This window comes from Scomber scombrus, chromosome 5 (genome assembly GCF_963691925.1).
Source record: "Scomber scombrus chromosome 5, fScoSco1.1, whole genome shotgun sequence".
Classification (NCBI taxonomy): Eukaryota; Metazoa; Chordata; class Actinopteri; order Scombriformes; family Scombridae; genus Scomber; species Scomber scombrus.
In genome coordinates, this window is record NC_084974.1 from 20,865,567 (window position 1) to 20,889,813 (window position 24,247).

Below are 24,247 nucleotides of genomic sequence, written 5' to 3' on the forward strand. Positions count from 1 at the left end.
GAACATTTTAGTCTTAATTGGAAGAATACGTTTGAAACCCTTTTTATGATGACAGATGGTCGTCGACGTCTGACATCGTGACACTTGACCATCTTGGCCTTTCTGTTTTTTGCAAAAAAAAAATTTGTAACATTATTTTGTGTAAAGAAAATGTCATTGTCATGCTATGATATTGTGGGTAAGTGATAGTAAGTGGTATCTTTGGAGGCATGTTTGTCATGTCACTTTCAACAATCGCAGTAGGTTTGAGAGTATTCTGTTATAAAATGTTTGGGATTTTCATATTTATAGCGCACAGGAACTTTGACATAAAAGCACCACTTCTTACCAATTTCGTATGTACTCATGTATTTCAAGACATCTTTTGATTTTATTAATGACTGACTGTTGTTTCCGATTTGTTTATGAATGAGTGCTCCCTCAAGATTTGATTCATCCAGTTGCTTCATGTCTACACTTCTTTTTCTTTCTATTATATGAATTTCATGAACATGCATGTATAAGTTTTGTCATGTCAGAACTGTCTCAGAATGACTAAAGTTATGTCAGAACATTACAATTTTTAACCCTTTTATTTCTGGTTGTTTGGTTTTGGTGTGTACTCTACTTTCTCTGCATGCACAGCCTTTTCTTTTATGGGATGCTGACATCATAACAACCACATGAAACTTTTGGGTTACATTAAGAAGATCTGAAGTCTTGTAAAACTACTAGTCTTTCCCATTTTTCATATTTGATTGAAGTGATATTTTCTACCCTTTGAGTTCTCTTTCAAACAATAATTTGAGCCATTTCCGGAGAACGTTTTCATAAAACACTTCACTTATGGTACCAGAGAACTCAGTTTACAGGATAAGTAACCCCCATTTCTCCTTTAAATACTTGTTTCAGTGTCTCATGATGTTGTTCCCGGTAGAGATTCATTCTTAGAGAACAAGGATTATAGGATAAGTACTCTTAAGTTTTCTTGTATAGTACTGTTGTCGGCCTGCACTATAGAAAACATATTACACATATTCTTTCTATATGCTTATGTACTACACTGTATATCACCAAGGTCTTATTTTTTGGCATACTTAAGTGTTGCTTGTATTTTTAAGTTATCCAGACACTGAGAACAAACTATTCTGCATTTGCAAATCTTTTTCATGCACCATCGGTATGTAGAAGTGTATTTTTAAACTATTTTTTCACTCTGCATAATAGCTAAAATGTGTTACCAAGGCATAGGGTGTATTGCAACTATCCCTAAGGCAGTTAAACCATTGAGAGATTCAGTATTAAAGCAGGTGATTTGTTACAACCCCAAGAATGGTTATTAAAACCATCACACTGGTAACTAACAGCCTTCCTTTTACCTGTTTTCAACACTGATCAGGCCCATATTTACCTCATTCAGGCTTAAGCTTGTAAATGACATCTTTATTAAGGAATGGATTATAAAAACATATTACACACTCCTGGTTTAAAATGTGAGATCTGTCCTGTGACGGAATTCAGAAAATCCTGCATCTGTAATGCAATTCTTCCCTAAAATCTGACAGGTAACACTGAGCTTTACTTGTTTTGTCTCTGCATTACAGGAGTTACGTCACAGTCAGGACAATGTGACAGAATTTCAAGTTTGAACTAATTATGCTTACGAATGAAGACAGTTAATTGGGATTCAACAACCACCATTAACCCGATTCTTTATCTCCGTTTCCTGAGAAAAGAAAAAAAATAGATGTTTGTACAATGCCTCATCATTAATCCCTACAATGAATCAATTAGCAGATGGAAAATGTAATTATAACTGTAACATGGATAATTGTCATTAGGCAGCTATATGATTGCTTCAAAAATAATGCTAATTTGGATGAATCAGTCCAAACATTCAATGAGAATCCAAAGTCAGCACTGAAGTCATTCAGTCAATAGATCACCACTAGTATGCACATAATGGAATTACAGTTTTGACTATCTAATTAGTATCACTCGAGAGATGATTTTAATATGCAAAGGGCTAAGGTTTAACTGTTCATGGGCACAATTTGAATGCAATTAAAAATGTTAAACTGAGTGTGATTTCCCATCAACATAACACGGAACATTTTGACATCAAATCAGGATTCATCTGGTGCAAATTGAACTATTCAGGTCCCATCCTTGTATTGTTTATGTTAACTATCATACAGGTGATTACAGCAATTTAAAATGCTTAGCTCATAGTGGCAAAAACTTATTTGTTCAAGTTTCTTTGGAGTTGTCTCAGTCTTTGAAATAGTATCATGCAAGGCCAAAATTAAACTATAAATTAACTCTTTCAAAGAAGTCCACTGCATTGCTTGAATTCTACAATTTCACCTATTATATCTATTATTTTCCAGCAGTTGATTCCTTTCAGTGTGGTGATGGAAGATCTGGGTATCTCTTTAAAGTGTCACATGACGAAGAAAAATATATAAGTCAAGGGGAGGGCAGGATTACAAAGTATGTTACTTTTGCAATACAAAGCACAACAGCAACCTTAGCAAGGAAAGAGTCTGCACCCATCACCAAGGATATTAAATTAATTTCATTCCAATCCTGTTCATTAATATCATTTATTCATAAAGATTAATCTTATATTTATTGTTTAAAATATTGTTTTAATCGGTCATGAAGCAGAACTTGAAAAATACAATTTAAAAAAAATGTTATAAAATAAATTGCTTTAAAATACATCTTTGCTCTATAAATATATATTTGTTCTTGATCACAGTGGATTACTTATAGGCGAATAACACGTGCAGTGCAGATTTTCATCCATCTAAATCAGGTCGTGGAAGCACTGTCAAAAGACATTTGTAGTGTGATTATTCTCAAAACAATCCCTATTAAGCCCAACGTCTTCAGCTGAAGTGCACAAATGAAAAAAGTCACCTTCTGACTACATTCAACAACAGTGACTACATTTTGTAACTGAATGTAAATGAAGTGAAGAGTCTTGGATTAAATTGTCAGTTCTTGCTGCTGAGCTGTGAATTATAATACAGACAAATATCAAAACATTCTGTTCCCCAATTGTAGCCAGTCAACAGCAGCATGTATCAAATGCACGAATAACCCACAGAATTGAACTTTGTTCAAAGAATAATGGCTTTGTTTAAACCTTGCAGATATCTGCACTGCTAAGCGTAAACATTTCTCAATGCTGAATCTAACTCTCACAACACTGAAGTCGCTTAAAAACAATGTACTTGACAGAATTGCAGGACTTGATTTTGCTTCTTCAGCCAACTCTTGACACTGATAGATTCTTGCAATTTTCTCATGAATGTTAAATAGTCATACTCTGGTACAGTATGACTTCTTTGTTAGATCTTGAAAGGCACTTTTCCTTGTGCTACCAGTGTTATACTTGCAAGCCAACGAGGATGGTTCAGACAAGAAACAAGTGTGAATGTAATCTTTCACGGTACAACCAGCTGCTTGTTAATCTGACGGTTCAAGAGCAGGGTGCTAGCTAGCTAGGGTTGGTATGTCCCCTGGTTTCTATCATTTCTCTGGGAGATTACAGTATTATGGTCCTTGTTTATATAATCCTGTCAATGGGATACAGCCCCCATCTCTGCACTACCCCCAAAATGAAGTTCATAGCGACTGCAGCGCGTAATCAGTTAGGATACAGTAGCTCAACAGCTTATAAGATTTATGTTGTGTGGCAAGAAGGTCATGGACCTTATGCTGGGATTGATTATCCAAGTATTGTGTCTTGCTCTAGGATTTTGACCCCTGATTGAGAAACTTGAAAACTATATGTAGTTTCACTCTATATGGAGTTCTGCATTCAGGAGTCCACAACAGATAGTGTAACATACGTTCTTACAGTGAATAAACTAAAAGCTAATTCAAGTATCAGGGTATAATCTGGTGTTTACTGAGGTGAAGACCTCACCATCAATGTAATCATATCAGGGATTTCGGTTTGTAATGTTCTGATGTTCCAACAATTGGATTGTGTGCTTTTCTGGAAATTTCATGTTTGTCTGAAAATGAAAGTGGATATGGACAAGTTGTTTTTGCAACCACCATCCTGCAATTTATCTCACAATGTTGCTGCATGTCTAGCAATATCTACTAGACAACATTTGTATCTGTGGTATTGAAAATCAGTACGCATTAGCCTGCAGGAGAAGTCCACTCAGCTCCATGAGTGACACATTGTATGCTGTTAGTAAATTTTACTATAAATATTACTGTTCTCTGCTTCAGCAATTTTACAAGCAAGCTAACTTCCAGATGTTTTAATTTCTAATCCTTGTTTTTCTCCTCGCCTCCTGTTTCCTAATCTTTGCAACCCAAGTTATTCACGACTCTCGTCTTTCAGAGGATAATCACAGGAGTCATTGTCAAAAGTAGGTTAATTCATTTTGAAAAATAAAACCATGCAGTATCCAACAAAACAACAAATAAAGGACCAGGTAATCGTATTTCCAGCAATCTATCTCAATTCTTTCATCATTTAAAACGCATAATTTAAAGGAAAAAAAAGAGACATTGCATGCAGGAAAAAGACAGAACAAAGTGATAAGACTTCGTCCAGATTTTTTGAAAAAAAGAAGAAGGAAATATATGCTCTGACACAGAAGATTTATCAAGACAGATACAGAGTTCAAGTGTGCTTTGCATTAATCTCACGTTGTAATGACAGTTTAAGGTTTTGGTATTCTGATGAATTCCAGGATTGGGCTTAAACTGCTTTCATTTTGTTTGCTGGTCTTTAATCTTCTAACCCTGCGTTCTTAATCAGAACTCAGAGCAGGTTTTTAATCTTGCATGAATGAGGCCGCGGATTATGGGCCTCTGACCTTGCCATGCCGCACAGCTGCTTCCTCCTCAAATCAAGTCTCTCTTCCTGTGTAGCTTGCAAAAGAGGATAATCTTACTTTTTGCGCTACAATGCTCCAAAATCCAAACTGTGCATAAAAGATACAAACACCAGGGAAGAATCCAAATTTTTTAGGGAGAAATTTGGAAATAGGTCCAATTCATAATGCTTTGGAGAGCTTTGATACTTGAAGGTGATGCCAGTTTTGACAAGTATCGACATGAGGATTTTCTACAGATGTGTGTCATGGCAGCACCAGGAGATGATATCTGATGTCTGTGGCATTATCATCATCATGTAATCCTTTTGACTTTTAGATGCAACGGCTTTGTATGTCAGTGTGTGTGTGTGCATGTGTGTGTATGTGTGAGCAGACTTCTCAGAGGTCTTTTATTAGTTGCTTCAAGGTTGTCAGTGTAATTACCACTTTAACCTTGATTGTGTTCTGAGAAAAACACAAGGTTGCTTTTTATTTCCTTGTCCCTAAGTGCTACTGCAGCTATTTTAAAGGACACACAAAACAACAAGGCAAGCACTGACCAAACTCAAAGAAGTAAATGAATGGCATTCATAAAATGTTTTTTTAGTTTAATGTTGGTCTGGTTTGCCCAAGTCAGCAACAAGCTACTCTCCCTTTTGAAATGACAGGGAGCACTCAGACCAATGTCAGGTCACAATATAGCACTATGAACTCCAACATGCTTAAACATTAGTTGAACTAGGTGTATGGACAAACAGTTAACAACCAACAATGAAATAGATTGTCATTCAATGATTGCAAATATGTTGTGAGGTTAGCTTAAAGGTGGATCTTCGAACAAAGTTTGTGAGGATGTTGCTGTGCATTATACACATAAATCTAACTTGTATACAAGCAGAAAAATAAATGTGAGGTGAGGAATATGCATAATGAAAAGTAAGCTTCACTTTCTATCTAACATTTTGTCTCATCAGTGACTATCTGAGGGTATCTTATATTTTGATATGAGATTACTAATGTGCACCCATGTGCCAAGGGGGCTGCATAAGAACTGGGTTGCCATAGTGCAAAGCATAGAATCAAGATTGTAATGAAAACTACTCAAGACATAATTAGCATTATAAGGATGATAAAGATTGTTTCACAACAGTTATCACTGAAACATCTTTTGAGAGCAGCCTTACCAAGCTAGTAGCTCAGGCAGATATGATCAAGCCTCTTCCTTGCACCTACAGCATAATAAGTATTCCAACTCAGTGTGCACTGCTTGGTTACAGAGATGGCTGTCATACACGCCTTACTTTTTTTAATTTCCTGTGTGCCGAGTTTCTCAGTACCTTCACTTTATAAGGTTTATAGTTTAGGTACCTTTATCACCCTAATCTGAGTTTGCCTTTAATTTCAGCCCTAATTTAGTCCATAATTTTGCTATCAGTTGAAAATGCATTGACTTCTGTCTCTATGCATGTTCATTAAAGCTTGTGCAATATGCACATGACCCTTTAGACCACATATTCATTTTGTTAATGACAGCACAAACACTTCTGCAGCAGCTTCCAGTTCCTCATTTAGTGCTCAGGTTCAACTTACATTTGTAGATGTTTACTTTTTTTTTTTTTTTACAGATAAAAGTTTAAAAAAAAAAGCAATTGTATGTCTTGAATTTGCACATAGCTATCTATGAGAAAATACCAGCAGAGAAATTTCAGAATGAACAGTTAACACTACCATTCAAAGACCATAATAGCTGATGAGCAGGGTGGTGCTTCCATCTACTGGCCAAATTGTGGTACTGCATGGTATATCAGCATAGGGGACACACTTCTTGCTTGATGAAATGAGACACTAAATAGTACACAAAATGTTGTTTATTTAAATCTGTAATCCATAAAAGCCTTTAATAAAAATACTCAACGTGCAGACAGACTTAAACATAAGAGAATGCCATCAGTTCAATTCAATCTGGATTAATGTGCAACAGTGTTTAAGACAAGAATATAAAATGATTGCCTTTATCATTCTGAATTAATACTATACTACTGCATAAGGCACGTTTTCCATCAAATATGCATACCATACGTTCCTCTGTAACAGATACACTGAAACTATTCCTCATATATTGGGGAAGAGTGACAGTTATTCATTAAACTATGCATTGGCATTCAAATAATGCTGATAAGGAGTTGTGTTAGCTGTAACAATTAATTGTAACCAACTGTAAAAAGTGCATATTCAATCAAAGAAATAGCATTATGGTAGAATAATACAGTACATGACAAGGTTATTATGATAGGTTAATTCACCTGAAATCAGAAAAAGAAACATTATTTTCATATCTTTGAGTGTGTGCAGGTGTTAAAAGGCGAGAAGGGGGTGTGTGTGCACAGGAATTATCTTAGCCATCAAAGTACAGTCAGGTTATGAGTTTCCCTGAGAAAAAACAAACTTAATTTTAAGAAACAACCTCCTAGTTCACAAATGGAAACTTATGGAAATTACCTGAAAATTGTCTGCACCTTTGAAATTATGATTACTGGATTCTGTGTTTTTCTGCAGTGAAATGCATCATAGAAATACAGTAAGATAGTTTGACATTTTTCTATGTCAATTCAAGATTCCAATATCAGGCAGAAAATCGTTCAGTGAAATAAAAAGGAAAGCATATCTATTCCTAATGGGAATTGCAGTATATAATCAAAAGTACACTCTGTGCCCTCTGGTCCTCTATGATTACAAATGACATTGGAACCGAAGTCCAATTATAAGCCGTTATTGATTTCCAAACAAGCATTGAGGAGAGAAGAAGAAACAGGGCAACTCTGTGGGGTAGAAGATTCTGCCTCTTCTGTCTGTGTGCTGGCCTGCGGTGTGGCAGTTTGAACAGTTTCTACAGGCGGCCCACTTGGGTCAGACTCTGAGGAACAACTTACCATTTTGATAGTAATTTGGGAGTCTGGCGAGGTGAGCTTGGCAAGAAGCTGCAGGTGGTCCTGATCAGAGCCAGACTCAATGCTGACACTCTTATGTAACCCACAAAGACTCTGCCGCACGTCTTCCAGGTTTTGCTCCAGTTCAGTTTGCTCCTGCAGCAGCTTCTCTTTCTTACTTTTCTGTAGAGTGTGAAAGACAGCACAACTCAGTAACACTCTCAACTCATTATTCAGATATAAACCTTTGTTAGGATAGAGAGTGTGATTGAAGATTACCTAATAAAATTAAATACCCACTTAGTGGTTCAATCTTCTTTGCTTTTATTTGCTACCACATTTACACCCATGCAATTTAAATGCACAAGAGGAGAAGCATCCACCTGCTATCACAAAAATCTCATAACCTGCCAGTTAGCTGTGTAGCATAGGTTACCATGTTGATCTACCTGGCTTACAGTGAGCCAGCTTCACAATACTGGGAAACCTGAGCTACGCCAGCAGAAAGCAGGCTAAAGGTTAATTATGGTTCATGATACAAGCCTTGGTTGCACAGATTTCTTGATGGAAGTGTTTTCATACAAAAAACGTCAATTTGTGACACCCACCAATCTCCTCCAATTAATGTACAGTTAAAACACTAAACAGAAAATACACGCAAGCAAATTTAACTTGCCAAAAAACTTTTTTCCCATGCCAAAAGCAAATAAAGTAGTTTAATTGTTACAATATTTTGCATTGAGAAACATTACTTTCTCATTAGATATATTCTCCTCAGTATGTGCTCCAATTAACTAAACTGACCTCAATTGGAAAAATAACTTTTGTTATGTCAAATGGATGAATGGTAAAAGGAGCGGTGGGGACTGTGCCAGTGACTTATTAGGGAGGAGAAAACTTCAGCCAACATTGTTGAAATTCCTCATGATCGCCACTGGAGGGCGATAAGGGTATTTTAACATCAGGTTGGATAATGTGAAAAAAGATGTGTTGAAAATATCCGAGATTAAAACAAAACTCACCAATGTTTTGATTTCACATTCTAGCTCGTTTATGCTGTCTAGTTTTCTCTTTCTGCAGCGCTGCGCAGCCACACGGTTTTTGCTTCGCCGACGGACATCATGGACAAACTCCTGCTGATCTTGAGTCAGCTGATGGTGTCTCAGGAGCTGCTGGAAGGCACTCCGGCTCAGCGTTGAGATCTGCTGAACTGGGAATGGGAGCTGAATCTGTAGAGTAAAACGATTAAGCATCAGATTTGTTTTATTTAAACCTTCAAAAGGCAAACAACAGCTTTATATCACAATGACCTCTTCTGCTCTTTTGTTGTTGGCCTCAGTATCTCCATCTGTGTCCAGGTCTGAATCATCCCCTGAGTTGATGGAGGAGGACATGCAGGGGCTCTTCTCTGATTGGGAAAGGTTGTCATTGCGTGAGGCTGGGTCATCACCTGTCCCTAAGTCCCTGAGGAAGGGACAGTCTCCTACACTGGAGCTCAGATCCAGCTGTTTAAGCCAATGAAAGTCTGATGCTTTTGCCAGATTGTTTTGGTCTATGGGGTCCAAGGGGAGTGGTTGAGCCTGAGATGGGCATAGGTCAGACCAAAACCCCTTTGCCAGATGTTCAGCCACCTCCCTCTCCACGCTGCTCCTCTCCACAAATCCCTCTTCATGGCTTAGAGCAGTCAGTGTAGGGTCTGACATTTGTTGTTCAAGGCCAGCCTCACTCTGCTCTAATAACTCACTGCAATCTTCTGCCCCTGATGTGTTGAGTGGACATGAACTGGGGTTACAGTTGGTTTCAGCACCAAGCGTTTCAACATTCTGTTTAACATCTCTGCCTGTTGACTGAATGAGCTCTGATGGATTCATATCCCCCGGGGTTGACAACTCACAGGGTAAGCCGCAGTCTGCCAAACTCAGCTCACTTTGATTACACACATCTCCTATCTCTAAAATGTCTCTTTCGCAGAACTGAGAGGGATCTGCTTTGTCAGAGTCTGGGCATGGCAATGCCAACATGGGGCACACACCATTTGCTGTTAACTCAAGAGATAAGGGGGCGATTTGTGGCCCACAGTTCTCCAAACAAAAGTGTTCTTCCCCGCTGTTCGTCTGACCATGTGCACTCTGAGGGCACTGTGATGTTTGTTCATCACCTCCTGAAGGCACTGGGCTGTGTGACTCAAATGATTTTGGTTGGCTGCTCTCTACGCTGGAGCCAAAATCTGTGCTGGGATCCCGACTTCGACAACAGGCTCTATGCCTGACCTCCTGTGAGGTTCTTTTGCCTTCAGAAAACTTTGGAATGAGGAAATCAAAGCATGCTGACTCCAAGTTATGAAATCCTAAACATTCAGCACTGCTGTGAATGGCATGAATATTTTCTTTGGTGAAGAGCAGCTTTGATGTGTAGGCAAATTGAAGTAAAGGTTCAAACCCCTCCACAGTCACCTGCGGGAAAAGGAAATTCAGCAATTTGTTGAGGCATAATTTAACTCATACTTCTACATATAGAATACTGTAATAAAACCTGACTGGCTCAAAAAGTAGCAGTATATACAACAGGACTGTTACATACCTGTTATGAAATGTATAATAAGTGTTTTACAGTAAAGCCTTTACATCTTATAAAGTTCAGTGGCTACTAAACACATTAGTCATCCAAAATGAACAAAGTTGTATGATATTACATTATTCTCTGCAGGACTGAAAGGTGTATTGCTGTCACAGATGTTTTGAAGGTTTACACTACAACAAATTGGAGCAATAGTTACATTACACACAGTCATCTATTCCTTGACAGAAAATAAGGCAGCGTTTGTGTTTTTCATGACCAATCTGTAGGAACGACTGTATATATCATGCAATAAAAAGCAATTTTTTGTAATTGTTTTGTTGCTGGTCTTGCATGATACACTCTTTGTATGGATATTGCAGCTTGCTAAGTTTAATGGCGTATGGCATGTGTAATGCATGTCAGTGATCTGAATCAAGCCTGATGAATTCTATATTAACCCTTTTAAAAGGTAGAAGTGGAAAATGAATGTCTTTTCATTTACTTTGCTGTTACAAGTTATCTCATTTGCACCTAAGTAAACATTTCCACAAATAATTTAAAAAAAAAATTGTATACTTTGGATTTTATGAGTTGTATCTCCACCAGGACACGTTGCCTCTATTAAGGTATAAAAAATGTATGTATCTCCTGGTGCATGTTGCCTGTTTAAGGGTTAACTTAATGAATTCAACAATGGCAGATACTAGAACCACTGTTATATTATATTAATGATCTGTTTATATATTAATGCACAGAACAAATCATTTGCAGTATGAAATATTCCCCAAATCCTTCAGCTGAACAGTAGGAGACTGACCTCGTCCGGTAAAGTGATGATGGGGTTCTGTCTGGTGACATTTGTGACCCTGCTGTGAAAGTATTCGCTGCAGGAGGCCAAGACGGAGCAATGTGCCCTGAAGCTCCTGTTCTCCACCACAACTGTCACATCGCACAAGACGTCCCGCTGCCTCTGCTCATTCAGACACTGGAGAACATGAGCACTGTGCACTGCAGACTGAAAAGTGAACACTGACATGCGAGGGGCTTGGACCGACATGGTTCCTACTGTACAAGCTCAGCCTGCGTGACAGAGGGAGTGAGGGGGGGGTCGAATGAACAACATGATCACACAAACCTGTTTGCCAAAATAGATGCCAATGTGTTACATTGTGTCTCACTATGCCAAAAAGGGCTGCAACACTTCATTATCAATTAATCTGTCAATTACTTTCTCCAATAATTGATTGGTTATTTGGTCTTAAAAAATGGTGAATTGTCAAATCACACAGACAAACATTTCTTGTTTTGCTCTGTCCAAACAGTCCACAACTCAAAGATATTCAATTTACTACCACACAAGAAAACACATTTATGAAGCTGGAACCACAGAAGTTTAGCATTTTTTCTACAAAAAAATAACTCAAAATGATTAATCAATTGTAAGAATAGTTGATTGGTCATTTGCAGATCGACTAATTGATGAATTGTTGCATCTGACTGTGATTAATCAATCACAAGAAAAAGAATAAGCAACATTTTTTTTTTTTAATTCTCCGGTTTTCTTACTTTTCCATGACAGACTTCACCTTCAATACCAGGCAGGGATGTTTTTATTTTTTTACTATTAGTTGACATTTAATAGAGAGTAATCAATTAATCTAGATGATAATTTGCTGAATAATTGATGAAGGCAATAATAATTTGTTGCAGACTAATTGGTCCCTGTGTTTGGCAGAGGGTGGTGGGTGCAATGCCAGAACAAATCACAGAAAGCTTTTTGAGAGTGTGGGTTGATCCCTTGAAGTCTGCAAAAACATTTCAGTGCATCTGAGATAGTTCCTCATCCTAGCAATACTGTAATCCCCTTTTAACACGAGATAACTAGTCATATGTTGATGTTAAACTGCAGCAAATATACTTCTTTACCTCCACATACATCCTTACATGTAAGGTGATATAGTTTTGGGTAGCTGGATCACGCGACAGTAACATGATCCCGTTAAAAGTTTCACAATAAAACACTCAACACTGGCTGAATGCGTAATACTGAATCTACTGATTCAGCTAACCGTATACATGCAATACTATGGCTCTATAAATGGAGGTTGCAACATAGGCTTGCACTGTTTCTCTTTTACTCTTACTGTGAAAATATGCAGTGACGATGTTAACACTGCAATAACTAAAACCATTAGCCACATAAAATAAACATTGCAACATTTAATATAGCAAGTTAACAGCTAGTAGCTTGTAACCTCCAAATATAAAGCTAAAAAATGTTATAATAAATGCTCAGGAGTGCAGACAGGACGGGTTTAATTGTTAACTCAACTTGGGACAGTGCAAGTTTAAAATGCTGACTCATGTTTAGCCCAAGTTACCGAAACAGGGCCCGGTGCACGGACGTATAATGAAACATCCTAAGGTGTTGAAAATTATTGTTCATGTTTCTATCGGCTCACAACATTTGATCAGGATTGTCCATTTAGATTGATAGTAATCAGAAATGTGTCAAAAAAGTCAAAGCTTTCCACTAGGCCGACCATTAGCTGGAACGACTGCGGACCGATCACGTTATTCTTCCTGTTTCTGGCTATAAAAATAAAATAAAATACAACCGTATGTCACTTTATAACTATTTGTCTAAAACGTCAAATGCTCACAGACCTGTCATGTCAGCTTGATAATACTGCCATTGGGTAATTTTAAGCAGGGATGGATCTGGTCATCCGGAACCAGACTTTCCTCTCATGTGACAGTACTACGGACCAGGAAAAATAGTCAGCACGTACTGCGCAGGCTCAGTGCGAGGCGACGGTCAGCAGGCCACAGCACGCACACACGGGAGTTTTTCACATTTTAAAACATTTCATTACATGTTGATGACATTATGACATATGTAAAAAATAACATATAAATATTAAGTACAAATCTCACCCTCACTCCCTCCCCACCACCACTTTCATTTGTCTATTTGAATTGAAACTTGTTTTGTTGTTGTATCAATTAGAGTCTGTTCAATCCCCATGTTGCACACACTGCCATTTGAAACACAATAACTTTCTCAATTAGTGTGATAAAATACCAACACTGACAGATGTTTTCTCTGAATAATATCATCCAGTGTTCGGGTCAAATCTGACCGATTTACAACTTTTATACATCATAAAAATGGTGTTTTTCATCGGAATGCCTCAAGGCCTCATGATATCCTCCACACATCGAGTGAATTTTGAGTAGTTCAGTGAACATTGTTACATCGCTGGTGTCCCCGGTCAAAAATGACCACCATAGGAAATGAATGGGGAAGACTATAATATGATCACCCATCTGATGGAAAACATCCCTATACACACACACTAATTCACCCAAACATCCAAAACCACAACCGCCCCACCTTTAATCCACCGGCCCCCCCACCCACTTTACCCCACACGAACAACATATTTCAGACTAAACAAATAAAAGGAAAAACCAACATAAAGTGTCTTAGTAAGGTGTTAGGCCACTATGTGCCACCAGAACAGCTTCAATGCTCCATGTCATATCATATGATTTACATAATTTTCATACTCATCAAATCATTCAGTGAGCCCCTTTGCCCTATGGATGGGGGAATTGTCTTCCTGGAAGAGACCACTCCCATCAGGATAGAAATGTGTAATTGTAGGATAAAGGTGATCACTCAGAACAACTGTGTATTGGTTTCCAGTGACCCTTCCCTCTAACGGGACAGGTAGACCCAAATCATTGCTCTTCTGTTTTTTCTTACATATCGCACTAATGCACAAGCATCAATGTGCGCTGTCGACTACAATGTCTGACCCTATTTAGTGATGTCTTTCCCATAGATCTAAATGTAGATGTCATTTTAGTCACTGTTCCTATTGAAACACCAGCCAGTCGAGCAGTCTTTGATAATCCTACCATCTTGTTAAGAATCAAGATGGCAAAAGAATCAACTGGGCATTTGTTATACATAACACAGAGCATGATGTTAATTGCTTGATTGTACTGTTTCTCCACTCATTTATTCAGGTTTTTCCTTAAATTTGTCCCCAGTCTCTTTCTCATGCTTATGTTTCCATCCCTCCACTTCAACTGCACCTTATAGTCCAAACAATGTATCATATCTTCTCACAGTCCCCATATATGAAGCTTTGTGCCTTGCTCTCATTTTACTCTGTGAACACAATGAGTAGGAGACTGATTAGGCGATTTTCTATCCAAGAGTCTCTGGACAATATTTTTGAGCCAAATGATAACTTTGTAAATGTTAACCATTACTCTGAGACAATGTTTAACAACTATAAAAGTGTTAAATTTGGTGATGATTTCTGGTTTTTGTGTTAACATAAGAACAGTTAAAACAGACTGGTCAAATTTGACCAAGAACACTTAAATAAGGTTTGAGCAACGAACACTGGAGGAGAGTTAAAAAAAAATCATTTAAACATAGCTCAGGTTGAATTATTGACAGTACAGGTTGAGGTTGGTCATGTGTGAGATCCCTTCTATTGTTGAGCTGAATCAGCAGCGGGTTGGTTTGTGTGGATTTCCTGATGGACAGTTCGATTAGAGGATCCTTTCATAGAATAGGAGGTAGGCTTGGCTACTCTGGACTTTGCTCTCGCTCACAGGCTGGACGCTTGTGTCGCTTATATGGAACCAGGATCCTCTGGGTGTCTCTGCAGAGGTGGAGATGAGTTAGAGGAGATACTTAAAATATCAGATTCAAGTTATTATTTTATTGATTCTCATGCCTGAGCACACCTACCTTCTGCTGCAAGTCCATTAGATGAGGATTTAGGGCACTGAGGTCGAACTTTTACATAGGCTGTGTAATGGCCTGACCTCATTGTTCCGCTGTGCTCAACAACACCATACAGGCTGTACAAAATCTGATTATCTCCCTCTGTCACGTTCTGTGTGGAGAAAATGTTTTGTTAGTACTGGGGCGATATTAAAACACTAACACATTCATAAATACATCTTTAAGAGTATAGAATTGTATTAAAAGCTGTTAATCTCGTTATTTACCTTGCATTTTACTGCACAAAAAGGAGCAAGATCCAGTATCACAGGGAAGTGGACGTGTCTGTTCACTTTACAAATAGTGTAGCCATTCTAGAGGAAAACAACAAGTGATCTCATCAAAATTCAGATTAAAAAAAAGAAGGTTTCTGTTCCTCATAAAAGAAAAAAATTATCAAAACCAAAACAACGTGTCATGCTCTCAGTTTGGTTGCAGCTGTGGAACTAAAAAGAGCTAGGCAGACAGTGCATTGGATCAAAGATATGTAAATGCTGAAAATCTTTCTAAGTGGATCACCTGCTGAAATCTCTTCAAATGGAGGGTAAGCACCGGCGGGGGAGAGGAGATCAGCATTTGCTTCAAGGCATCAGTGTAGATATTCTTCTTAGATCCTGCAGAAAGGACAAATAAAGTATAATGATAAACTTAATTGTTACCCAACTAGAAAATGAACAATTGTGTTCAAGATCAGAGTCAAAAGGATAAAAATGGTTTATTATGGATGGATTCAAGATACCTCCAGCTTTGTCTTTGTTCGGCTGTCGTTTAGTGCAGGCGACACACAGAAGGCTGTTGTTCTGTGTGAGGGTTTCCACTTCTGTGAACTGAAACAGACACGACTGTACAGAACACTCCTGTTTCTCAGGAGATGACCTGGTGGCCAGTGTTTCGAAAGCAAGCTCTGGGTCCTGGTTTACTACAGTATACTCTTTATTCTCCAGCGGTTCATCTTCACTCTCCACGATTTGTTCCCCAGCATCAGATTCTATGAAGGCATCATCCAAGGTGACTTTCTCCATTTCACTCACTAGCTGTGTGTCTTCTTCTGCCTCCTGATCCATATCAGATGTTTTCTCCTCATCTAAGTTGCTATCTTTCGAGTGTTGCTCTTCTAAGATGGTGAAACGATTGCTGACCGACGATATATCCATTGAGTCGCAGTCAATCACTGAATCCTCCTCTTCTTCCTTCTCAGCTTGAACCGTGTCAAGGTTCTTCAGGTTCTCTTCAGAGACACTGGTTTGTGCAGAATCTCCTTCACTCTGTGGGGCTTCATCATGTGTCTCTATGTCAGCATTTTCTCCATCTTCTTCCTCTGCAGCAGGATCTGTCTGTTCGCTTGGAGATGCAAGACTGTTCAGAGTGACTCGGCCCTCAAGCTTCTGCTGCCTCTTTTGATGCTGTAGGTAAAGATAAGGAAGCAATACAGTATTGAGTTAATTAGTTCAGTGGTTCTCAAAGTGGGGTCCAGGGACCTCTAATGGGCCCTTGAGGAGGTTCAAGGGGGTGCCCAAGCAACAAGGGCAATAATTTATTTTCACAGAATGTATGACTATTTTGGTCATGGATTTCATACACTTTCTGTAGTAAAATATGTGAGAGCAAAAAAAAAGTTTATCAGATTGGGGGCCCTTGGGCAAAATTGTATCAAATGAGAGTCAATGGTCTAATTTGTGTCAGTTTAGGGGTCCTTGACATAAAAAAGTTTGAGATACCATTGAATTAGTTAATTAGTTAGGTAATTATTCAACACTCATCCATCAAAAAGTGGCTGAGTGTTACAGTGAAAGAAAAAATTGCAATACAAGAATTTATTTTTATATACAATCTGTGAGGTACCTTTGCTTGCTTCTTTGCCTGCTTCTTGGCTTTTTTCTGCTGGTATTTGCTTCCAGTCCCAGAGGGAATGTCATCATTTCCATTTGTCAAAGCAGGGCTGTCTATGTCATCTTGGTTCGAGTCACTGGTCTTCGGACTTACTTTTTTCTGGTTCTTCTTCCTATATGCCTGTAAGAATAGATGTATTCATAAAGAAATGGTACAAAACACAAATAAATCATTCCCTAACAAATTGCACAAAAAGTACTCATAAGGGTTTTACCTCTTCAGAAACAGGAAGAGAAAGATCCAGAAACATCTCTGTGACTACAGACACCTGTAAGAGCAAGGTGGTGATCACTTAGCATGATTTTAACCTGATGCTGATAGTTTTCCCTCATTTTTTCTCCACAATACATACCGTTTTACACTGCTGACACATTATAGTGCTGGTCATTTCCCCACCAAAAACTTGGTCAACAAAGTTTTTTGGAAATCCATTTTTCTCATATTCTGAAATTTAAAGTTCAGTGTTAGATGACCACATTTCTCACAACAAACTATAAGGTGTGCCAAAGCTGTATACTTTAGTAAAGTGTTGGGTTTTTTTTGCTGTCATGACAGTGACTGCAATTAATATAATTTACTGAATATAGCTACAACTTACCTTTAACTAGAGTTTTCAGCTGCTCTCCATCTGTACTTTGTCTAGATTGTTTCAATGTCTCCATTATCCCTGAGCTTACTCTCTGTAGATACAAACACAGTCTTTCAGTTTAAATGATATGCATAAAGTGTCCTCAATTTGACACTAAATTTAGATTAGATTCAAATTTAGATTTTGGATTACTTGGTGCAAGTGAGCCTGATTTAAGAAATCAAAGTACATAGTGAAATACATGTCAGCTGGCTTACAAGAAATGTATACAATGCAATACTATTCTGTTGCCACTACAATATACTGCAAAGTAACACGTGGTCACTTGGACAGCAACAGTGTTAATTTAAGTGGAAATCTTTCACCGCTGTGATACATAGATAGATTTGTTTGAAACTGAGAGCGTACTTTGATCTCCTCAGCTCTCATTCCATCCAGCAGGTAACGCAGCAGCTCCTGGCTATCTTGCTGCTGAAATCCTTTGAACCTGGCAGCCCTGCAGAAAAGAGACAAGGCGAGACCCATGCTTTATGTAATGATGCAAGGAAGCACATTTAAAAAATCATCTTAAGTCTGAGTTCCACCTCAATTTGTAGCCACACTCACTTTTTACAGACTTGTGTGAACAACTCCCGCGGTGTTACCACACCCTTCTTAGATTCTTGGATCTCATTGAGGAGTTGACACATCGTCAAAGTCAGGGATCCTGGCTGGTCTACCTGCACTACAATAGGCTCCTGCAAGCAAAATAAAACAAGAAGTAATAAACAGCATAGGGCAGGACAAATGTGCTGTCGTAAAAATAAAATATTTAAAGGGTGATGGCAACACACCAGATCTGAGGAGGTATTAGGTTCAATGTTAAGACTCATCTTCTCTTCCGTCACTTTGTTGAGAGTCTGCCTTAACAGCTGTGTTTGAGAGAGGTTCTGGAAAAGACAGTGAAAGCATTTAAAAATTAAAAAGAATTTAAGATTGCTCTCATTTCAACTTGAGACTGGAATCTTATATGATGTGTTCTTACCTGAATCACTGCATTAAAGAAACATGTGTTTCCCAGGTTGCTCAGTCCCTTCACAGAGACACCACCAGTGTCTTCCATTGTGTTGGAGTTTTGTGATTTCCCAACACTCTCTTTCTTGGTGTTTTTCTTTTGGTGGCCCTTGTTCTCTTTGTTTTCCTTGTCTTCACTCTCCTCTGCTTTTACAGTTTCTGTCTTCTGCTCTACTTCCAACATGCTGTCTTCCTCTTTTACCCCTAAATAACCAGACACAACACAGTGGAATCAGAGTGGACATGGTAGTAGTTTAAGCGACCTTGGGTATCTTGAAAGGCGCTATATAAATCGAAGTTATTATTATTATTATTATTATTAGTAGAAACATGTCATTTTGACCAACAAAGCCATTAAACAGTAATGCTAAACTTGCCTGTGGTACCTACTTTTCTGTGGTCTCTTCATGGGATCTGCTGAGGTGTGCTTTTTAAGGTTGGTCACCAGCTGAGCCAATTGTCCAGTACTAGAGTAGTGGACTTCATCATCACATATATAACACCTGAGGGGTTGACAACACATTATACAAAGATAGAAAGAGTTTTGAAAATAAATATATGCCTACTTATGTATGCACCATAGCAACATGCTCACCACACACTCCAGTTGTCCAAGCTGATCACAAGGCAATGTGGGTCTGACCGAGGAGTCTCATAATGTTTGATGGCATGCTGGTTCTCAGAGTGTCGTCCACATCCCTTGTGGAAAAGTTGCAGTTTCATTCATTTTTTTTAAAAGTCGCTTCATATACAGTGTCAAAATCTGAATGAATAAGGTCACATAAACTCACTCTATGGCCACATTTCAAACACAACCATACTGCTGCTGGCTCTTTTTCCTCTTCTGGGTCCCGAGGCTGGGTGGTGCTGGTATTTTTGTCATTTTCCTCAGGCTTACAATCCTGGCAATTCATCCAATCAGAATTCCCAGAAAGTTTCTTGAGAAGAGTTTGGTCTGTTCCCTTCTTAATGTGCCTACATGATGGACCTATGAAGAAACACAAATAAATAAATAATAACAGCAAACTCATCATAGGCCCCATCCACAGGTTGTAATATGACATTGAAGATGATGACATATTCTTTACCTGCCAGGTCTATTTCTTCATCCTCTCTGGAGCTCTTGTCCTTCCCTCTTTTCTTTCCCATCTTCACCTGAACACGAGAATCAAGAGATGAGTGGAAATCACACCCAATAGTCACATGAGCCAACACACAAACCAGGCTTAAACATGCTGCAAATAACAATGATTATTGTAAATGTTCAGTGCTAGAAGCAAAACAACACATTCACCCTCATGATCCTGCAACTTACAGTCACAAAAGGAGGTTCAAACCTTTCACAATTTTCTGTTTCGTTTACTTTGTGCGGATGAAGACTCTTAATCCTGACATACTTCACTTTACTTTACGAGCTAGCTACTTTACGGAACCCTAAAGAGAAAGTCTTGAGGTATAAAGAAAAAGAAAAAGGGGCTTTAAAAAAATTACAATTTCGCTTAAAACTCACTCCGCTGATTTGGCAGAAAATCCCAGCTGACACATGCAGACAACAGAGGAACAAAATGTGACGGTGTCGGTGTTTCTGATGCTCCGTACGTGTATATCCTGTGTGCGCCACACGAAATAGTCCGACTAGCAACAAACCTCTATTACTAGCTAGGGTAGCTAGCAGGTATTATAAGGCAACTTGCTCTGGTGTTTAAATACATTATATGTCGCTTTTATTCATATTTTACATTCGGGCTTTTCTAACAGCGAGTTAACTTTGAGCTACTTTATCATGAAAAGCAACATGTCGCGTTGACATAAAGCGAGAACATCTCTTTAAACAGTTATTAGAAATTACTTTAAGCAGTATAGTCATTTGGTCATTATCAACATGTCTTACTTGGAGTGGGCTGAGTGTCAGCTTGCAGAGATTGAGCTGTTGACCAGCATGTTCCCCACTCTGGAGGAGCTGGAGTTCATAGACCAGCTGGCACTAGCTGAGCTCAGGGACTACGTGGAGGTGTCAGCCTCAGCAGACAGCCCTCCTCCCTCCAGACCTCAGTTTCTCATCAAACACAAGCTGGACACTGAACACACGGGAAGGGTAACCAGACAAAACTCATCATCATGTCTCATTGTGAATTCAGTGAGTCTTTTAATAAAAACGTGACTCATTTCTTTCTCTTGTTACTCCGCACAGGCAGATGTCATTTTATCCTGCGCCTATCCATCTGAATATCCCAGTGTGATGCCAGAAATAACTGTCCGGTAAGCCAGTTTCTACTGTTACTGATGTATACTGTAATATGTGTATTAAATGTTGTGATGCTGCTGGGGATGGATGATATGGTTGAAATCAAGCTGATGTTCAATGCAATGAATTATGATCCAGTAGCATGCCTAATTTGGACAACAGTAATGCCATTTTATACTAATAGTGAGGACATTATTCATATGACACAATGCAAAAAAACAGAAATAGCAGTAAATTGACTTTACTAGAAAATATTGTTTTGGAGTTGTAGTAAGCCTTCTGAAGATCTGCTATGTTTTTTGTGTGGGTGTTTGATGTTTACAGTGAAAATCTTTAAAAACAACAAAACAACTTTATTGCGATGATTTCTCCATCACATAAACACAAAACACACATTTCCCACACATTTTACTATAAATCAAACATATACGTACATACTTTAACTAATGAAATAAGAATCAAAAGTAATAGAAAAGAAATGGCTAAAATAAAAAAGAAAACGCTACTTAAATAGATACATAAAAAAAAAAGGAGGGGATGGGATGGGGTCTGCTATGTTTTTTTTTTTTTGTGTGTGTGTGTGTGTGATGTTTACAGTGCAAATCTTAGTGTGTCCAAGTGGTGTAGACTGCTCTCTGAATCCTTCTCACAGCATTTTTTATCCGTGTTTTAGGTGTGCTGGTCTCAGCCGGGCCCAGCAGACGCAGCTTCACGCAGATCTCAATGCATACCTCATGGAGAACTGCCAGGGGGAAGTATGTGTGCTCTCTGCTGTGGACTGGGTGAAAGACAACCTGCAGGTCTTCATTAATAAGAGCTCATCAGCAACACCGGCTCCCAAGAGAGAGTCTGCCTCTCCACGGCCACAGGAAGTGTTCAGTCGACTGTGGATTTACAGTCACCACATCTACAACAAAACCAAGAGGAAGAATATTTTGGAGTGGTCAAAGGAGCTGGGCTTGTCCGGATTTAGCATGCCTGGAAAGCCTGGTATTGTGTGTGTGGAGGGTCTTCAATCTGCCTGCGAGGAATTCTGGTCCAGGTAACTTGAGTGTTGATATTTTTAGCTGCTGATATCACAGTGAGAAACCTGCTGAGGTACCAGGTTTATTATTTTTCCAAACTTTTTCCCATTTCACAGAGTGAAGGTTCTGACATGGAAGAAGATCATGATTCGACATAGAGAGGATATTCCCCTTGATCATCAGGACGAGGACAGAGGGACTGTTCAAAGTATAGACTCCCTGCGCAAATTCACAGGCTTTGAAGAGGCAATGTTTGACCCCCATGGGAACAGGGGTAATCACATGGACCTTGGACTGCTCTACCAGTTCTTAAATGAGAAAGGCTGTTGTGATGTCTTTCAGATATATTTTGGCATCGAAGGCAGGTAGTAGTCAGACCTAGACAATTATCATGTGCAGGTATTTGAGTTGTGCCTTGACACTGAAGTAATTTCTCCTAAAATAAGTGTCAACTGAAAAATGGAAATGCATTTACAGTTTTTTTTTGTTTGTTTGATTTTTTGGAAAACAAATGGATTGTGAACACGCGGGCACAAGAACTTAATAAACTGAAATAAATGAACCCCATTTTTAGGGATGTCACACTGTCGTTACAATGCACCTGGGACATCATTGGAATAAAAGGCAGAAGAAACTGTAATTTGAAAAACAGAGTTTTTTGCATTTACAGTAACAGGTAATTGCCATATTTTTCAGACGAATCATTCAGAAGATGTTCATTGGAGAGTTTTCTCAAGGACCCCAGTTATATTTGCAATTGTAATGATGCTGCATGTGCTGCAGATTACACCTTGCCCTAGGTGTTTCTTTCCTGTAGTGGTACCTCTGTGTATTACTATCAGACTATTATAGGGTTTTCAGATCTGATACCATATAATAATTGGACAACATAGTCAACAATATGCTGCTTATCTGTTTATGAAATCGTTTGATTTTCTTTTTATAAATTATAGATAACATGGCCATGGAAAGTCTTTTTCTAATTTTCTTTGAATCCTTTGTTAGTTAAATTGTGAATTGTGGATCACACTCCAGCATTAACGCTTGTGGTTATTCATCATGAATTGTATTTTTAGTCTCTTAAGACTGAGATGGAATAATGAAAATTTAAAACATTCATATAGATTTCTGTATTGATTTTGAACCTCAAGGGTTCTTAGAAAATGTAATTATACTGTATTAAATATAAGGTATTGATGTTGATGTGATGTTGATGTGATTTTCAGCATGATGTACCTCATGTACACTGTTTGAAAGGCCAGTATCAATTTATAGCATTTTTGTTGCATATTACAAGATAATACGATTGGGGGAAGTCATACACTTTATGCTTTCTAATTCTGTATAATTACAGAATCACCAGGAAGATATTCTCTTCAAAGGAATTTGAACCTTTAGTGAGTATTACACACTACATTTTGTTAAATATTAACTGAAACTGATAAAAACCACTATATTGTACTTTTTATTACTGCCTTTTCAGAAGTACTTTGGTACTAGGGCTGTACTTGACAACCTGAGGCTGTCCTGCCTAGCTAAGAACGATTAGGATTAGGATTAATAGGAAATCAAAAAAATGCACATCTGGATGAACAAAAGTAATGAGTAGTTACATACATTGAACTGGGTTTACTTGCAAATAGTGTACATTGCCCAGCAGAGGGCAGTATTTTATAACCAAAGTTGGAAAATGTGGCAGCCTTTGAATTTATCTGATTTTGGGATGTTAACCTGTTCAAACCAAATGGCATAAATAATGTGCATTCAAAGGACGTATTAACCTGAAATAATGCTGATAATGATTTGGTTCAAACAATTTCAGCTGTCATAACAACTGTCATGTGTAATATATGACTGTCATAAATAAACCATTCAGATGAAGATGTTGTAATCATTTATGATGTGAAGAGTCATGAGTATTATGTTTATATCCATGGCATCGTACATTTCACAACGAGAGCTGTCAAAACTAATAACAGTAAGGAGTTTGTCTTTTTAAAATCTAAAATAACCCAGTCCTCTACAGTCTCATTTATGCTTTTTGGGTTTATTTTGTGCTTTAGCTTTTTAAAATATCTATCGTAGAAATGCTAACTGATGGACAAACAATAGATCCACAGATTGGAATGAGGATGACGTTGCTCTTCCTGATTTGAGGTTCAGAACACGTTTGGTCTGGAAGATGTTACTCTGCTACTGGTTCAGCTGCCAGCCCTGTTCTGCTCCTCTGGATGTTATGGGTTCTTGCTTTGCCCTCAGGGGTTGGATACCCACCCCAATCAGAGCTACTTCCACTTGGTCCAATAGACTGATT

General features: G+C 38.3%; 3 protein-coding genes across 4 annotated transcripts; 1 reads left to right on the forward strand and 2 right to left on the reverse strand.

The window, feature by feature from the left end:
* Positions 1 to 6,685: 6,685 nt before the first annotated feature.
* On the reverse strand, positions 6,686 to 13,462 carry LOC133980889 (transcription regulator protein BACH1-like). The gene is made up of 5 exons (XM_062419745.1): positions 12,986 to 13,462; positions 11,136 to 11,398; positions 9,070 to 10,212; positions 8,782 to 8,988; positions 6,686 to 7,942 (listed from the first exon to the last, which is right to left on the reverse strand). The coding sequence occupies exons 2-5, from the start codon at positions 11,373 to 11,375 to the stop codon at positions 7,592 to 7,594; spliced, it is 1,941 nt and encodes a 646-aa protein (XP_062275729.1). The 5' UTR covers positions 11,376 to 11,398; positions 12,986 to 13,462; the 3' UTR covers positions 6,686 to 7,591.
* A 367-nt stretch (positions 13,463 to 13,829) lies between these two features.
* Positions 13,830 to 20,230, reverse strand: usp16 (ubiquitin specific peptidase 16). Of its 2 annotated transcripts, XM_062419739.1 has the most exons (19): positions 20,174 to 20,230; positions 19,979 to 20,097; positions 19,752 to 19,818; positions 19,455 to 19,651; positions 19,259 to 19,362; positions 19,054 to 19,166; positions 18,635 to 18,867; positions 18,444 to 18,539; positions 18,217 to 18,347; positions 18,019 to 18,106; positions 17,620 to 17,701; positions 17,374 to 17,465; positions 17,236 to 17,289; positions 16,974 to 17,141; positions 15,871 to 16,534; positions 15,651 to 15,745; positions 15,359 to 15,445; positions 15,096 to 15,243; positions 13,830 to 15,006 (listed from the first exon to the last, which is right to left on the reverse strand). In XM_062419739.1, the coding sequence occupies exons 3-19, from the start codon at positions 19,810 to 19,812 to the stop codon at positions 14,894 to 14,896; spliced, it is 2,526 nt and encodes an 841-aa protein (XP_062275723.1). In that variant the 5' UTR covers positions 19,813 to 19,818; positions 19,979 to 20,097; positions 20,174 to 20,230; the 3' UTR covers positions 13,830 to 14,893. The 2 variants fall into 2 exon arrangements, with proteins under 2 accessions (XP_062275723.1, XP_062275724.1); XM_062419740.1 differs by lacking the exon at positions 19,979 to 20,097 and having other exon boundaries at positions 20,174 to 20,211.
* Positions 20,231 to 20,352: 122 nt separating this feature from the next.
* rwdd2b (RWD domain containing 2B) lies at positions 20,353 to 23,801 on the forward strand. Its single transcript, XM_062419282.1, has 4 exons — positions 20,353 to 20,758; positions 20,855 to 20,922; positions 21,582 to 21,950; positions 22,050 to 23,801. The coding sequence occupies exons 1-4, from the start codon at positions 20,546 to 20,548 to the stop codon at positions 22,300 to 22,302; spliced, it is 903 nt and encodes a 300-aa protein (XP_062275266.1). The 5' UTR covers positions 20,353 to 20,545; the 3' UTR covers positions 22,303 to 23,801.
* The last annotated feature ends 446 nt before the right edge of the window (positions 23,802 to 24,247 follow it).